We start from the raw sequence: 16,747 nt of genomic DNA, 5'->3' as shown, positions 1-16,747 counted from the left end.
GGCGCCGCGCGCTAGCGAGGGTGCGCCTGAGCACTGCTGCGCGTGGCGGGGGTACGAGGGCCGGGCCCTTCACGGCAGCCTCTGCTCTGTTCCTTGGGGAGGGGCCGGGAGGAGGTGAGGCCGCGGCGGCTCCAGGTGCCTGGGAGCCCTGGTGAGCGATGACGCGTCTCGGCCTGGGAAGGAGCCGGCTTCCGAAGCGAACCCGCCTTCGGGACGCAAGACACACATGCTATGGGAAGTCACGCTTCTCGCCCCCGCCCCCGCCTCCGCGGGGGAGGGAGGAGGGTCCCGGCTGCACACTGTTCTAGGAGGGCCCCCCCCCCCCGCCCGCCGGGGCGCTCAGGGCTGGCTCCGGCTCAGTCCTCCTCCTCCTCCTCTCTCGCTGTGGCCGTGGGCAGCTTGTCCTGAAGGCGGAAGCATTCCACGAAGAAGCTGATGATGGATCGGAACAGGTGCTGGTGGAGGGAGGCGCTGTGAAAGTAATGGCCTTCGTCCGGGTAGATCTGCAGGGAGGGCAGGGAGACGTTACTCGCCAGCAGCGACCCGGGGGCCTGGGGACCCTCGTGGGACTCGAACCCAGCACAACCGGGACACCACGCACCCACGGCTCCATTTCAGCCTGCAAAACGGATTTCCTAAACCGCTCCAGGGCAGGCGTCAGCCCCGCCTTTGCTGGGAGGCTCTGCCGGGCACGGTGGGCTCGCGGGGCATCAGCTGACTGAACGAGATCACGTTCTGTTCAACAGACTCTGTACAGAGGCTCCGGCCCAGGTCTCCCGGGACCAGGCCCCAAAGACATGGGAAGAATTCTGTGCTGTCCCCACAACCCTGGCCGGCGTTTGCCTCACCCCGGGACCGTGGGCAGGTAACTTCACGGAGCCTCAGTTTCCAGTTGTGCCAAGTGGACATGAGCATCGTAATAGAACCCAGCTCATAAAGCTCTGTGAGGATTCAGTGATAGACTCCCTGTGAAGTGGTTAGAGTCAGACCATGACACAGGGACTGAGTGTAGTGACAGCCCCCGTCCCCTAGGCGTGCTGCACCATTTTCACACAACAGTACCTGTTTGGGCAGGCACTCAAAGCCAAGTCTAAAGGACCTGGAAGCCCACGTTGTTTCCATGATGCCAGGCTGCCCCCAGCATCTGGAATCCTGTCTTCCTCTATGTCTTTGGAGGATGGTGTTCACCTTTATTTTAGAGTATTTATTAATGACGGAATGGAGCTGTTATATAGACATTAAAATGTCTATAGTCCAAAAGGACACGAGGTAGGATGCACGCCTCTCCCCCTCTAAGTCCCCAGTCCCTATGCCCTTCCCTGGAGTTGATCACTGTCACAAATTCACTGAGTATCTGTGCAGACATTTGCTGTGCCTGGAGGCATGGCACTGGGCTGGGGTCCCTTTACTGTCTTGAGTGTGGTCTACAGTGCATCTTGCTCAAAATCTTGCTGGTTTAGCTTGGTCTACACCTGGGGGAGTGATCCACATTAGCACGTGGAGATTTACCTTTTAACCTGCCACGGCTGCATTATGTGTCTGGAATGTATTTAACCACGGCAGCTATCAGCTTTACTACGATCTGAACACTTTCAGAAGCAAGCTCGAAGGTAACATTAACCAAGTTCTTCCTTCCCCATTCATCAACACTCAGGCCAAATCCCCTCCCCGCAGGAAGCTCCCCCTGACTGGCCCAGCCCACGTGTGACCCTCCAAGATGGCGACGCGGCAAGGCCAGGAGCTCAGGACAGAAGGCAGGCAGCAGTCCGTGCCAGGGCTAGCGCTGAGGGACAGGTTCCTAGTGGAGGAAATCTCCCATTTATGTCTAGACCTGAAAGACCACCGGGGTCATGCGTGTTTTGCCAAAGGAACCCATGGTCAGGAAGGAAACGGAAGATGTTTCTAGAAGCGAAACTGTGCGTTGCTGGAAGGAGCCCAGACTTGAGCTGCTGGCTTAGTACTTGATGCCAGTGAAACAAGGCTGTGAGTTTGTTTCGTGGGAAGGGTAGTCCTCTAACTGATGCTCAGCCACAGATGATTCTGGAACATTCTGCCAGAATTTAGTGAATGTGGGGTGCTGTCCAGAGGGAGGCTAGTGGAGAAGGCTCAGGACCTGCACATGTAAAGCCCCCCAAATCCCCCAGAACGCTGCTCTCGTCAACACTGGGACAACGGCCCCACCCTCACCCGCAGGGACGCCACCAGCCTCACTGCGGAGGAGTGGTGCCTGTCTTGGCCTTCCTCACCGCCTGGAGGCGGGGGGCGGTGGAGACCTAAAGGGGTTTGAGCACAGCTCGAGTGCAGAACCGTGCGATCATCATCAATTACTAGAGAAAATAAGCATGTGCCAATTCGTCTGGCCCGATGCGCCCCTGCCCGCCTCTGACAACCGTAACACAGGTGCGTCTGCAGAAATGGGATGAACTGAATACCAATCAGTTCTTTTTCCACGGAAAGGATGTCTCTCTCCAAGTGTGGAGCAGAGACGTGCAAATACTGTACCTGTAAACTGTAATTAGCCTTCCCCTTAATTAGTTGTGTAATGAGTTCTGCCGTGTGCTGGAAATGGATTTTTTCTGTTAAAAAAAAAAAAGGAAAGGACCGGTTAAACCCCTAACACCATCAGGGCGATGCTGCGAAGTGACATCCTTGGTCCTTACCGTCCGCGGTTGCGTGAATGATCAGAAACTGCTGTTCTTCCAGCGCCGACACGCGGTGTGCCACCTTGGTCATCTGCACATGCGGGGGCAAGGGGACAGAGTTGGTGGGCCTCTAGCCACTAGCGAGGGGTTCGTACTGGACCCCTGACTGAGAAGGTAGTGGGGGTCCTGGGGCCCGTCTCGGGAGGATGGGGTGGTGGTGGGCTTTCCGTGTGAGGGAAACACACAGCGCATCTCTGCTGCCCTGCCGGGGTGCCCCCGAGGAGGAGGAAGATCTCAGCTGCGCTGCCGGGGTGCCCCCAAGGAGGAGGAAGGGGTGGAAGAGAAGGGAGCACGGGAGCGCTTTGACCCGCGGCCGGTGGCCTCAGAGGGCTCTCATTCCAGCCGGTGCCACTGGGAGAGGACACCTGGCCCCACGGTCCCACGGTCCGAGCACGGATTCCGGCTCCGAAGCCAGCCCCCCGCCCCCCGCAGCAGAAGTGTGGCCTCGCTCTGTGGCCGGCCAAGAAACACCCCATGTGACACCCACACCGAGTCAGTTCAGTGGCTATGACGGAGCAGGTGACATCAGAGGACTTTCTGTCGCCCAATCAATGGCTTATTTTCCCAAAGTGGAACCAGCCTTGGGGAAGGGGACCGGCAGTCATCAGTGCCCAACGACTGTGGATTCTGGGACAGACCCTCCATCCATCCAAAGACTTCCCTAACTCCCCTCCACGCCCCTCGGGTGCCAGAGAGGGAAACCGGACGGGCCCGGGAGAGGCCCTGGTCCCTTCGGTTCACAGCCTGGAGGAGGGTCTTCTCAGAGTGAGTTTGGTGGGGGAGGTGGAGAGCACAGTGGGCCCAGGGAGGGAGTGTGGGTCCCAGAGTTGGGCCAAGGCCAGAGGGGCGGGACCCATCTCACCCAATTCCCCATTCCGCCAGGAGGCGGGTGTACCCACACCTACCTCATATGCTCTGTTGTCAAGTCCGTGGAGGCCCAAGTACCTCTCGGAAAACGCAGACGCTGGACACAAGCAGAGGAAGGCAGGGTTACCTGAGGCGAGTGGGTGCAGAGCCCCCAGACGTGGGGGGCGCCCTTGGCACGGGGTTGGGGGTGGGGCTGTGCACTCATCTGCAGGGCAAACGTTTGTTTCTAAAACACCCCTCAACCTGCAGGTCTTTGCCCAGGTAATCAGCACCGTAGTGACATTCAAATATGCTAGAGCAGGTGGCTGGGTTTTAAGCAATATAGCGAACCTTAATCAAGTGAAACAGTGCATCTGAATCCTCAGTAAACAGGATGACAGCTCCCACCCCCAACTTCGTTCCAACATATAGGAAGGGCAACAAATCCCAAAGAGCAGATTTTCATCAGGATTTGCTTTTTTTTTTTTTTTCTTTTTTAAAGGCTAGGCATGTCCCGTTCCAGCCAAAACGCTGGCTCCGGGCCCAGGTTCTGGGTGAGGAGCTGGTGTCTACCCTCTCAGGAAAGTCAGGATGGAAGGAGCTCCAAAGGCTTCTGCAAGTTGCAGGGACATCCTTAATTAAGGGGAAGAGACAGTGGAGGATTTCCCTGTCTGGGGCACTGTGACCAGCCAAGGCGTAGGATGGTACATTTATGTGCATTCAAATCAGGCAAATTCGAAATAGCGTGATTAAAAAAATTAAAGAAGTCTCACTGAACTTAAAAAAGATGAAATATGCTACATGTCTTCCCATGGGAAAATTAATTTTAAGTCATTAAAACGTTGAATGAGGAGCGTTCTTATAAGACTGTGAGGTGAAGTTTGCATTAGAGCACTCTGGAAGCCTCAGTGCATCTTTTGTGAGCACTCTGGCTGCAGGAGCCAGGGGCTGAGGGCTGCTGGACCCTGTGGGGCCCGGGCTGCTGAGCTGGGGCAGCGGGGTGGGTGCGGCCAGGTACTCGTAGGCTTGGCCGACCATGGACAAGAAGCCCCCTCCATTTCTGATCCCATTAGCCAGTGCTGCTTTGTGCAGCGTAGCTGGGGTTAATAGCCTGGCCTCCCAGGGCCTCCCAGCCTCGGCCCAAAAGCGAGTTCTCAAAGTCCACAAGGAATACCTCGCCACACATTTAAAAAAAAAAGCACGAATGTCACAAAACCATTCACACTGAGAGAAAAGGGGCCAGCTGACCGGGACAATGTAGGGAGCTTGGAATCCCAAAACTGTGACCAAAGAGCCAGGGCGGTGCCTGACAAAGGTCCGGTTCCCACACCTGGGAGGCCTGCCCCCTGACTGGTCCCCACGCCAGCCATCCTGATGCCCCGTCCCAGGCCTGAGTCCTGCCCGTTAGACGGGCAAGGTGCTGGCCAGGTGCTCCCTGCCCCATCAGGAGGAGGGCGGGTGGAGGCAGAGCAGAGCTCAGCTGCCAGGTCTGCACCTGAACGCCACCAAGCAGCAGCCCCTTCAGCCCCTAAGCCCTCATCACGGAATCCCTGCCCGAACACCCCCAGGCCCTGGATCCAGAGCCCTGGCAGCGCCCCTGCCCAGATTCTGGGGGCAGGGGGAACGCGGCCCCAGCGGGACCGCAGCCGGCCCCTTCCTGTCCACATGCACGCGAGGCTCCTCCGTGGCCGCTACGGCAGGGGACCCCGAGGCTTCTCTCCACGTTCCTCGTTAGCCGCACGGCCCCTGTGGCTTCCCCTCCACGGGGGGTGTGCGGAGCGGGGGTGGCAGGCGGGAGCGTGGTGAGAAGCGAGGCACGGGGCCGGGTCTGCGGCGTCAAGACCATTACCGTAGAGCTTGAAGTCCGTGATTGGAGAGAGAGCAGAGCCACAGGTGAAAACCTGAGCCTGATTTTCCCCCTTTGCCGGGAGGATGTAAGTGCTCAGGTACCCGCCATAATCCTGGGAGAGAGAGAAAGGGGGTGAGTAGGCGGAGTGTCAGTGATGCCCTCAGGAAAACAGCCTCAGGGGTAAGATCAGTGACTCTGCAACCATCTTCACAAAGTTTCTGTTAAAAAGTAAACAAGATGAAAGGCAAGTCACCGTCCCAACTAGCTACATGGGACGCACGCCTCCTCTCTTGGGGCCTAGTGTCGGGCGATGTGCAGAGGATGCGTGAGGGCAGCCGTGGCCATGGGCTAGGATGTGCTGGGTGCATGTCGGGGTGTCATCAAGCCCCTTCCAAGTCAGCTTTTCCCTGCAGCGCGTTTGCTGCCTTCCCGTCTCCAGCCAAGCCAAGCCACTTAAGGTGGTCTCGAGGGAGGGCCACCAACGAACCTGTATCAGAGGGTTCAGGTACCGGTCGGCCAGGAAGCCTGGCACAGGGCCTGCGGAGACAGGCGTCCATGTGGGTGCTGGACATGGGCAGTTCCTTCAAGTCCTATAGTGCCCTTACCTTGGGGCTGACACGCAAGACCCCTACTTCAACCAGGGCCTTCCAGAGAGAGTACACGTGACATATTACCTACCACGGGCACCTTCGAAGCTGCTTGGCTCCGATGTGCTCCGTCTCCCGAAAGCACCGAAGGGGACAGGACACAGATGGGAAACTGTGATGAGCAAACGTGGGAAGGGGCAGGAGAGAAGCCTCAAGGGAAGCAGGTATGTTCTCCTGGGGGCTTGGGAGCTGTTAAAGATGTTGTGTGTGTGCTGGGTGTGTGTGTGCATGTGCGTGCTGTGTGTGTGTGTGTGCATGTGTGTATGGGAGTGTGTGTGTGCATATGTGTGTATGGGAGCGTGTGTGTATGTGTGTGAATGGGAGTGTGTGTGCTAGGGTGTGTGTGTGAATGGGAGTGTGTGTGCATATGTGTGTGAATGGGAGTGTGTGTGCTGGGGTGTGTGTGTGAATGGGAGTGTGTGTGCATGTGCTGGGGTGTGTGTGTGTGCATGTGTGTGCTGGGGTGGGAGGGTCGAGTGTGGAAAGCCATTCACCTGATGGAGACTGTGTGTGCAGCCCAGGCCATGCCAACCTCACTGTGGAATGAACCGTTTAGGACCTACATGTTAGTTGCATGATCATTTAATACCGTTCCTTCCATAGAACATGGATAGCTTGTCTTAATGACAATAAAAGCGTCATTTTGGTTTCTAGTTGATAACTGTCATTGTCAATGGAATCGGTAAGTCCTCACACGTCATCCGCCACTTGTTTCCAAAAAAGCGTGGACTGACAACACCAAACGGTGGTGAGGATGGGGAGCAACAGGACCCGTCACTCACTGCCGGTGGGGATGCCAAATGGGGCAGCCACTTTAGAAGACGGTGTGGTGATTTCCTACAAAATGAAACATACTCTTTACCATATGATCCAGCAATCACCCTCCTGGGTATTTACTCAAAGGAGTTGAAAACTTATATGCACACAAAAACCTGTACATGGAGGATCATATGAGCTGTATTTGTAAATGTCCAAACTTGGAAGCAGGTGAGTGTACATGTAAGCGGTGTCCTTGGCATATTATTCAGTGCTGAGCAGTAATGAGCTCTCGAGCCATGAAAAGAACCCTGAATGCGTATTACTTGGTGAAAGCAGCCGGTCTGAAAAGGCTACGTGTGTGTTTGAGGAGGAGTGAGCCCTGACCAGAGACGGGCCCAGGCCAAGGGTCCCTGCCTTCGTCCGGCAGTCCATCCTTCCCATGTGGGTACAGATGGGTGATAAACACTGACACCCAAAGTTACACTTACCAATGATCACACTGGCTCTGAGCCCCTCATGCGCAGTGAGTGGGTTCCTACCACCATGGACTGGAGCCTCTAGGATTCTGCACCCACTCTCTGGTCTGTCCCTCAGCCTCGGAAAGAAGCCCTCCCCTCCGCCGCCTCAACTCGGGAGGTGCCAAGGGGACTGTGGGAGGGCTCCAGGAGGCTTTCTGGGATCACTACATCTCAAATGTATACTGCCCTCCGAGAACGCTGTGCATGGAGGTTCCAGAGGCGATGACAGAAGAGATAGTCTTAAGATTACCTGTTCAAGCCTCCACCTGCCGTGAGGTCCCTGCGAGGTGCCTCTGGACGGCCTGTGCTCTGATCATTCTCTCGGGAGGGAGACGGATCTGTGTCCATCCATCTGTGCCTCACTCCCTTGAGATCAAGAGGCCATGGATCCAGGCTGTCTAAGAATGGGGGTGGGGGGTAGGTGGCCCCACGGACCTGACCCACAGCCCTGGGCCTCCACCACATGAGCTACAGCCCATGGACATGGGGACGCCTTTGGAGAGCGAACAGCCTCCTCCCCTCCTTCCATGTCGGCAAACCTGGTAAATTAACGTGGCCACTGCACATGGAGATACACAGGAATCAAGACCCTGCCCACCCTTGTTTCCTGGGGTACCACACCAGGCACTATGGCTTCCGTAAGAAAAGGAATTAGGAACCTAATAAAATGTTCTCACAGGATCTGGCTTCTCTCTCTTTCCTTCCACATAATGTAGGAAGAAACTTTGATACATGAGCTGGTCAAATGAGGGCCCCCCTCGCTGGAATCACTCGGCGTCCACCCTCTCGTTTTTAACCAAGTCATTGCTCTCACAGCGTCAGACCAGAGACATTCTGAACAAATCCGATCGGGGCTGGGTGATGGGCTGGGCAGTGCCCTCGGACAGGGGCACGGGGTGCTCCGACAAAGCTCGGCGCAGGCTCACCTTCCCAAACACGGCCACACGTGCCTGGTCAATGTATTGCTCCTTCAGCATCATCCTGCAAGGCCAAAGAAGAGAGGGGCAAGTGAGTGAACACCATGGTTGCACTGTGGCCCAGAGCCGAGCTTCTGGCCATTCCAAGCACGAAAACCTCCACTTGAAGGAAATGCTGGAATTCGAATGTCATTGTTTATTGCTTGTCTTTATTTAGTGCATGCGCAGTATGTCCATGTTGAAAGCCTCAAAGTGCCCTTGCAAGAACTGTCCGGTCTGTCAAACTTGCCGACCGAAAGCCAGGAATGCAAAGTAGCCGAGGCTGTTCTGGAGACCAGGCACTGGCGGGGTCCCTGTCCTCTGCTACAATCTGCCCCTCACTTGGACCGTGTGACCCCCAACCACTGCAGACTCTGGGAGTGTCCTCCAGGATCAGCCTGGAGAACAGACCCTGGCTCTGTGCTAAGGGGCTTGGAGTCAGGCGCTGGGCACTCACCACACCTGCAAGTGTCCTTTGTCCCCAACTCCTGGCTGGGGGCCCCTGCCTTGTGCTTCCTGCCTTGGACGCGAGCAGCTTGATGCCCCTGCTGGCACTGCCCGGGTCCCGCCTTGCCCTTGCCAACCTCTTACCACTTTCCCCTAGCATCCCCTGTTTACCCACAACATGACAGGAATCTTTCTGGTTTCTGGACCCTAATTCAGCAGCGGGAGTCCTGCCACCTGCTGGCAGATGACCGGCTGCTTCCTGGGTCTCAGTGAGTTGCTTCCTTCCACGTGTACATACACGCCCCCCGCCGCCCCCACCAGAGCCCCTCCCTGCACAGCCCTGTTCCTCCTGTTTCTGTCTACTTCTTGGTGATTATTCCCTTGCTTCTGTTTTCTGGGTTGTGCTCGCTGGCTGGAGCCACCCCATCACTGATAACTGCCCTTCTCAGCCGGAACAGAGCGTAACACTCTGGGTACCAAGCCCTCAGAACCAGCTCTTTGAGGACCAGCCCTCCTCCCCAGCCTGGAGCAACACCGTCCCCAACTTTCCCAATGGAGGAAAGTCATGAAGGAACATCCGAAGTTGGGCCTAGAGACCACCAGCCCCACAGAAGCAGGAAAGAGAAGGTTGGAATCGACAGATTACGAGAATGTTTCAGCATTTGAACAGGACTACTAACAGGAGTGTGAGGAGGATTCGGGAACAAGTGGGAGATACTATGAATAGGTCCAGAGAAAGATTCTCAAGTGAAAGACAAAGCAACACTTCCAGAACTAAAAGATGCAGACGAAGGTGGGGCACGAAGTGGGCGACGTGCTCCGTAGTGAGCAGTGTCTATCGTGGTCCTGCACCCCCAAATACTGATCTAACGAGACATGATGGGGGGGTGCAGAATTGCTAAATCCTCACCTGCCACCACATCACGAGATGGGAGCTCATGCAGTAATGAGAACTGTGTTCAGGAACACGGACAGTTGGGAGTGCTTGCCTCTGCCAAACAGGCCTGGGGGAGGGGGCAGGTAGGGCAAGGGAATCTGTTGTTGATTTAGACAGTGGTTATGGGTTAGCCTCCGAAAATTACGGTCAGATCCTAACCCCTAAAACCTCAGAGTGTGACCGTATTTGGAAATAAGGTCATCAGATGTAGGTAGTTAAGACGAGGTTAGACTTAATGCTGTTAATCCCATATGACTGGTGTCCTTAGAAGAGGAGAGACCCAGAGACCCAGGAGGAGCGCCACGTTAAGAAGGAAGATCACAGTCCCGTGTCTGCAAAGCCAAGGGACACAAGGGTTGTTGGCACCACCAGTAGCTAGAAGAGGCGGGGAAGGTACATCCCCGACAGATTTCGGAGGGAGCGAGGCCCTGCCCGCGCCTCGACTTTGCTGTGCTAGCTCTAGGAAACTCACGGGGCACTTTCATACATTTGCTTTTTAAAAACGTTGTGCAGGTGTTATAGGATAACCTGGCCGGCTTTGAATCACATCTGCCAGGCTTGGGATATGGAGGGGTACTCACATGTACACACACACCCTGTCCTGGGCTACGTACAGAGCTTCGTGGGCATGTCCACATATCTGGAAGGAGTGCAGACCTTTCTCCAAGTTCCTCCACTTTCTCCTCGTGACCCAAATCCCTGATACGCAGGAGTGCTTTTGGGAACATCTGTTGAAATGGTCCGGCTCAGCCAGCTATTTTCACAACTGGTCCACCTGGTCCTATGAGGATTCTGCCCCGGGGCCAGACATCTGGATTACATTTGCTGGGATCCATGTAGCAGTCTGTGGGGACCACGGAGCGTGGAGTGAGCCATGTGCAGCATTAAGGGCTCCATTCCAACCTGTAAAATACCTTGAATTTCCATTCTCAGCCCTCCTTCCAAGTCCTCAGGCAGCCTTGGGTCTTTGGCAACCCCTTCATCTAATTACCTAGTGACTCACTTCGTTATCTAAATGCCAGAAATCTTGATAATGACCCTCATTTATAAAGTACTCTGGAATCTTTCAAGGGTGGTTGTTTTTTCTAACATCAAATATTTTTGTTATCTTGTACCTGTATTTTCACCAACGAACCCAGCAATTCCCATGTGATGATTTTTCTTCTGGTGAACAGTGGAATCCCAAGATCAAGGAGAGCCCAATTTCATACGCAGGGAGCACTTTTTATTACTGGGGTGGTCTGAGGCCTCGCAAGAGCAGAAGCAGAATCCATCAGGTGTCTTTCTTTACGGAGCATGTCCTGAGTTCGTTTCCACGTTGGTCTGCAGAGGCCCCAGAGGGACAGGGCTCCAGGCCTCGAGAAGCGCGGTCTACTGAGGGAGGCGGGCTGACACGGTAACGTGGTGGCAGCATTGATGATGTGGCATGATGGGATGTGTGCCCGCTGACTGGTGCGGTCCCTGTTGAGGCAGCCTTGGAGAAGCCGGGGGCTGGTCAGAGTGGGTGAGACAGGAGGTCAAGAGAACACCTCACAGGTGGCCGCACAGGGTCCTGGGCGAGCAGGGCTGTTTGTGGGGCTGCGTGGAACTTCAGGCGGGGGGACAGGGTGCGAGTTTGCACACTGTGTGCCCTCCCGTCTCCCTTCAGACAACCTGCCCTGAGGGGGCTGATGACCCCCAGTGGGCACATCCTCTGACCCTCCACAGTGTCCATGCCATCCAAGCGGTGCTCCCAGCCACTGAGCACAGCAGGGCCCTACAGCTAGGCCTCGGCTGCCTGGCAGGGGGTCCTCCAGTGGCTCTCTCAGCAATGGGCTCCCCGTCAGCCTGGCTGCCGTTAGGAGACCCCCTTCCCACCTGGTCCTCCATTCCTGTCCTGGTGTCAGACTCCACTGCAGCCTGGTGGCACCCTTGCCCTGGCACTCTTCACAGACAGCCCCTGCCGAAATCTCCCGCTAAGTCCACCCAGGCACCTTTCTCGGGGACCCTAGCTTCCAGAGGTGCCACGGCACCCTCAGAACGGAGGGAGCCCACAGCCAGAGGCTTGATTTGGCAAGGAAGAGGAGCCAACGAGGGTGGGGGAAGAAATACGGCCAGTGCCTTTGTCCCACTCTGTGCCATGGGGCTACACACCACCGTGAGGGGCTGAGCTTTGCCCAGCTTGCCCCTCGGCCAGCTCCGGCTCCACGTTCATCCACTTACCCAGTCTGGGGGACTCTGCCCCCAAAATGCCTCCCAGGCGCCCTCCACCTCCCTGCATGCTCCCACTCCTGGAGGCCGTGCTCCTGCCCAGTTGGTCGGGACTGTGCCCCTCTTCTGGCAGGTCCAGCCTGGACCCTCTCTGGACTGCAGCTTCCCCACCTATGGCCTGACGCAGTCGTCCCACCTGCTGGACGGTTTCTGGTAGTCATGAGGCCACAGCCCCATAGCCCCTAGGGCCAGGACCATTTTCCTCCATGTCCCCACCCTCTTCCTTCTTGGTCCTCGTGTGGGCTGCCTCCTCCTGCTTCCCCTCCACTCACTGTCCACGGGGCTCCCCTGTGCTCAGTGGCTCCGAGGATGAGCAGTATGAACAGTGACAGTGGCTCCCACGTCCTCGGCTTCTGGTGGGTTCGGCCAGTGGGGAGTCCCAGCGGGAGGGAGGAGCTGTTGGGGCACTGGTCCTGGCTCCCTCCCTGCACAGCCCCTGTCAGGTGCTCCCTCTCCCTGGCCCAGGTCCTCTCCTGGGTCCGTGGTGGCTCCTGCTTTTGTGTGGCTAGCCCTAGGGCACTGCACCATTCCCTGGTCTCCCTTACCCTGCCCATGCCTCTGCAAACATGCACTTCTATTCATCTCACCTCAAACTACTCAGTTTGAGGGCCAGGACGCTGACCCACAGAATTTGCTACATCGCTACCAGAATTACAGTTCTGAAAAATAAAGTTCACCTTGCCACCTCCTTGCTTAAAAACCTCCTGCAGAACTCTGCTGCTTACAGGGCACGTAGCAACTCCTTAGCATGCTGTGGGCGGTGTCTCACAATCTAGCCCTGTCCTACCTCCCCATGCACCTGCCCCTCCACTGCCCACCCCACCTCCCCATGCACCTGCCCCTCCACTGCCCACCCCACCGCCCCATGCACCTGCCCCTCCACTGCCCACCCTACCTCCCCCTGCACCTGCCCCTCCACTGCTCACCCTACCTCCCCATGCAGCTGCCCTCTCCATGGGCCACTCACACTGTGGTCCTCTGGTGCTCAGTGTGCCCTGAACAGTGGTGACTTTGCATGACCTCGAGCCTTTGCTCATGGTATTTTCTCTGCTTGGAATGTGCATCTCCTGTTTTCTGCCTGACAGATCCCTATTTATCCTCTGAGGTCTTGCCCAAAAGCCACCTCCTCCCAGAAGCACTTCAGGCAGGGCTGTTTGCTTCTGCAGCTTATGCTCCAAGTGAGTGTGGCTCCACCCTCTGCCCAAACCATCGGTTCACATGGCTGTCCTCTTCCCTTACACGGTCGCTGGGCCTGGGAGGGGATTTGCTCCCATCAGCTGCTGACCCAGTGGTCTCCAGGACAAAGGCACGAAGTGGAAGAAGACAGGAGAATCACAAAAGGTGCTGGGGAGTTTTGGGGCATTAGCAGGGTGGGCCAGCCTCATGGTTTCTTAAACTTCTGATAAAACAGGGCTATTTCTTTCTGAAATGAAAATACAGACCCAGACCCTAAATAAAGCTTTGTAGAGTTCTCTGTGGCTTGAAACATTTGGGCCTCAGCTTCCTGCGTGTCTTAAGATGGCTGTAAGGTTTTCGAGGGTTTATGTATTCTTGTGTTTATAAGCCTCAGTGGCCTAACAGTTGACACTCTTTACTGTCTTTCCGGAACAGGTTCTGCCTTGTTTTTTGAACAGATGGCCGGATCAATTCCTTATTTTTAGAAAACACCACGAGTGTGGAAAAGCCTTTTGCTCTCTTGTTCCCATGCTCGCAGGGGAGCGGCTAGACGCAGCCAAGCGCTTGCAGGGGTGCGGGCTGCGGGTGTGCCTGAAGGACACTGTGTCCTTCCGCCCAGCGAGACGCTCTGTGCCCCATGCTCCACAGGCACAGTCAGACTGGGATGGGCGAGGAAGGGCACCGAGGGAGGAAGGCTTTGCTGCCATCTCGCAGGGCAAGTTGACGAAGTCCCACCCCCATGTCCAAGTACAGGCGGGACCCTTCTTTAGCGAGCACTGCTGGCTGCTGACCTGGCTCCCACCTGGTCCTCCCCCTTCCCCACAGAACCCCACCTTTGCTCAGGGTGACAGCCCACACCTCTCTGGCCAGTCATGGGTTCTGGGTTTTGGACTGGTCAGGGGTATGTAAGGCGAGGGTTGGTGGGTGCTTGTGGGAAGGCTCCTCCCTTTCTTTCTGGAAGTTTCTGGAAGTGGCTCCCTCCTCAACCTGCCAGAGGTGAATGAAGAAGCATGGACTGAGGTGCTCCTGGCAGCCATCCTGTGAGCAGGAGGAGAATCAGCTCCGGATGAGTCCATTAAGGCTGGCTGAGCAGAGCGGTGGAGAGAGCCTGGCTTTTGGGTGGCACTGCTGGGTCTCTGGATCAATGAACCCTGAGGCCTCCCATCGCCCTGGACTTCCAGAGCCAATATGGTTCCTTATTTTAAAACATGTTTGACTTTGTCTGTGTGTTACCTTCCAGGCAAAAGCATCCTAGCAGATGTAGCTTCTCAGACCATCAGTCCTCAGAAGCTTCCCCTCCTCTGCATTTTCTGTCTGTAACGCTTACAGGGCCCTGGGCACATGGCCTTGTCTCTCCTCAACTAGCTCACAATGCCCTTGAGCAGAGAGGGCCATTCATTCACTCACTCACCATTTCATCCACTTCAAATTATTAACTAAGCACATATAGGTGCCACCAATCTTTTCAAAAACAAGGGAGAAACGTCCCAAGTCAGGAAAGGGAAACGTTTCAAACCTGCAAAGCACCAGGGACGGGACACCACGCTTCCTCGCAGCCCTTCAGGCAACAGGTATTTCTCATCCGCACACTGTGTTCCACCTTCTCGACCTGCCCAGGGGCCAGCGTCCCGCACCCTTCTTCCCAGTGAAGATAACTGTCGTTACTAGAGTCCCCGTTCTGCGTGTTTCCCCAGCCTTTCTTGTCATTCCCTGGACACGAGTCTGCTGCTTCGGTTGAGCTGTTCTGCAGCAGCTCTGAGCGGCTAAGGCATGTTTGCGCTGCAGTTCACCGCGCCGGCGGACCGTGAAAACTCTCCCTGCCCGCTGAGCGCGAAGGCCAGCTCAGCCTGGAACAGGCTCTTGATGTCTTTTTTTCCAGGGCGACAATAAAACTCCCATAATTTTGAGCATCTGTCCCTTGGTGCACAGCCTCTTTCTGTTCTCCGTGGGTCTCTGACTCCGCGACAAATATGTGAAACAATGCTGAGACAAAAATGGGCCACTCTTTGGGGCAGAGCAGGGTTTTCTGACCGACCCCCTGGATGTCAGGGATCCTTTCCTCAGAAACGTGGTGTCCCATCACATGGCTCTGTCCCACTCATATTGTCCCCCCGCCCCATGTCCTGTCTTCCCTCCCTCCCCGCTCTCTCCCTTGTGACGAATGGGGAAGACATGTGTGTGTGTGTGTGTGTGTGTGTGGATGCTGGCCCAGGTCTGTGACCACAGCACTGGGGAGCCAAGCAGCCCATGAGTTGGCGCCTTGTTTTTATCAACTAAACAGACAAGTTACCTGGCTCTGCGAAAACTAGCGTAAGAGTCTTCGGGGGAATGTTACTAGAAGCTTCCCTCGAAGCCCGCGTCGGAACTGGCCACGGACTTTTGTCAGCCTGAGCAGACCGCACGTGAAGCGCGCGCACCGACAGGAAACCCGCCCGGCGGGTCACCTCCCCGCCGCTCCCGCCGCTGCCCCGGGGCGGGGGTCCTCACCGCACAGCCTCCATCTGGTCCTTCTCCTCCAGGGAGCCCAGCCTCCGCCCCACTTCGTGCAGGAGCTTGGTGCCTTGGAAGCCACTGCCGCGGCCGTCGCACTTCACCACCACGGCTCCGTGGCTGCTCACCAGCACCGTCTCCCAGGTCACCTCGAACTTCTCGGCCACGCTCTGGCTCCCTGGGGTGCCGTCCCTGCAAAAGAGCCCCTGGCCTCGGCACTCTGCGCGCTGCGTGCGGCCGGCCTGACCGACGCCGGGTCCCGACGACGCCCAGGCTGCCGGCCGAGCCTCGCCCCGGGCGCAGCACTTAGGCCGTGGAACCGGACCAGCGCTGCAGACCGGCCGTCCAAGACGGAGACGGGCGTGGGTGAGGCTCCCGAAGCCTCTCTCCCTCTGGCGGGGCCAGGATGAGCAGGGGAGGCCAGCCCCTCTCCAGCAACAGCAACAGACGGCCAGGCCCCATTCCGAGAGCCAGCCAACTGAAGATGCACGGGTCCTTCCTCCAAGGAGGTGACAGGTACCACTGCCACCGCCATCCTGGCTTTCTGCCAGGGACCGAGGGCATGTGGGCAAGGAGTGTGTGTGTACGTGAGATGTGTGTGAGGTGGGTGTGTGAGGAGTGTGTATGCAGGGGTGTGTTTGTGTGAGGCGTGTGAGGCATGCGTGTGTAAGAGAAGTGAGAAGTGCGTATGCAGGGGTGTGTGTGAGGTATGTGTAAGCAGTGTGTGTGTGAGGGGTGTGTGTGAGAGGCATGTGAGTGATGGGTATGTGAAGTGTGTGTCAGGAGTATGTGTGTGTAGGTGTATGTGAGGTGTGTGTGAGGAGTGTATGTGTGTGAGGTGTGGGTGAGGGATGTATTTGTGAGGGGTGTGTGAGGTGTGTGTGTGAGGGGTATGAGGAGTGTGTGTGGGTGTGAGGGGTGTGTGAGTGGTGTGTGAGAGGTATGCGAGGTATATGTGCAAGGGGTGTGAGTGTGTGAGGGGTGTGTGAGGTGTGTGAGGGTGTGTGTATGAGTGTGAGGGGTGTGTGTGAGGGGGTGTGTATGAGTGTGTGAGGGTGTGTATGAGTGTGGGGGGTGTATGTGAGGGGTGTGTGTGGGGTGTGTGTGAGTGTGAGGGGGTGTGTATAAGTGTGTGAGGGTGTATGTGAGGGGTGAGGGGGTATGTATGAG

At 56.6% G+C, this 16,747-nt stretch overlaps 1 protein-coding gene across 1 annotated transcript in view; it reads right to left on the bottom strand.

Moving 5' to 3' along the window:
• Positions 1-255: 255 nt before the first annotated feature.
• The window catches only part of DPP6 (dipeptidyl peptidase like 6), a 694,644-nt gene continuing 678,152 nt past the window's right edge, over positions 256-16,747 (bottom strand). The window contains exons 20-26 of the mRNA XM_021692851.2: positions 15,575-15,769; positions 8,248-8,302; positions 5,398-5,509; positions 3,608-3,666; positions 2,661-2,733; positions 2,503-2,576; positions 256-503 (exon numbers count right to left, since the gene is read on the bottom strand). Of these exons, the coding sequence (XP_021548526.1) occupies positions 357-503; positions 2,503-2,576; positions 2,661-2,733; positions 3,608-3,666; positions 5,398-5,509; positions 8,248-8,302; positions 15,575-15,769 (715 nt within the window). The 3' untranslated portion in view covers positions 256-356. The remainder of the gene's footprint in view (positions 504-2,502; positions 2,577-2,660; positions 2,734-3,607; positions 3,667-5,397; positions 5,510-8,247; positions 8,303-15,574; positions 15,770-16,747) is intronic.

The sequence above is a fragment of the Neomonachus schauinslandi genome, chromosome 12, assembly GCF_002201575.2.
Source record: "Neomonachus schauinslandi chromosome 12, ASM220157v2, whole genome shotgun sequence".
NCBI lineage: Eukaryota > Metazoa > Chordata > Mammalia > Carnivora > Phocidae > Neomonachus > Neomonachus schauinslandi.
This window is presented reverse-complemented; position numbering and strand designations above follow the sequence as displayed.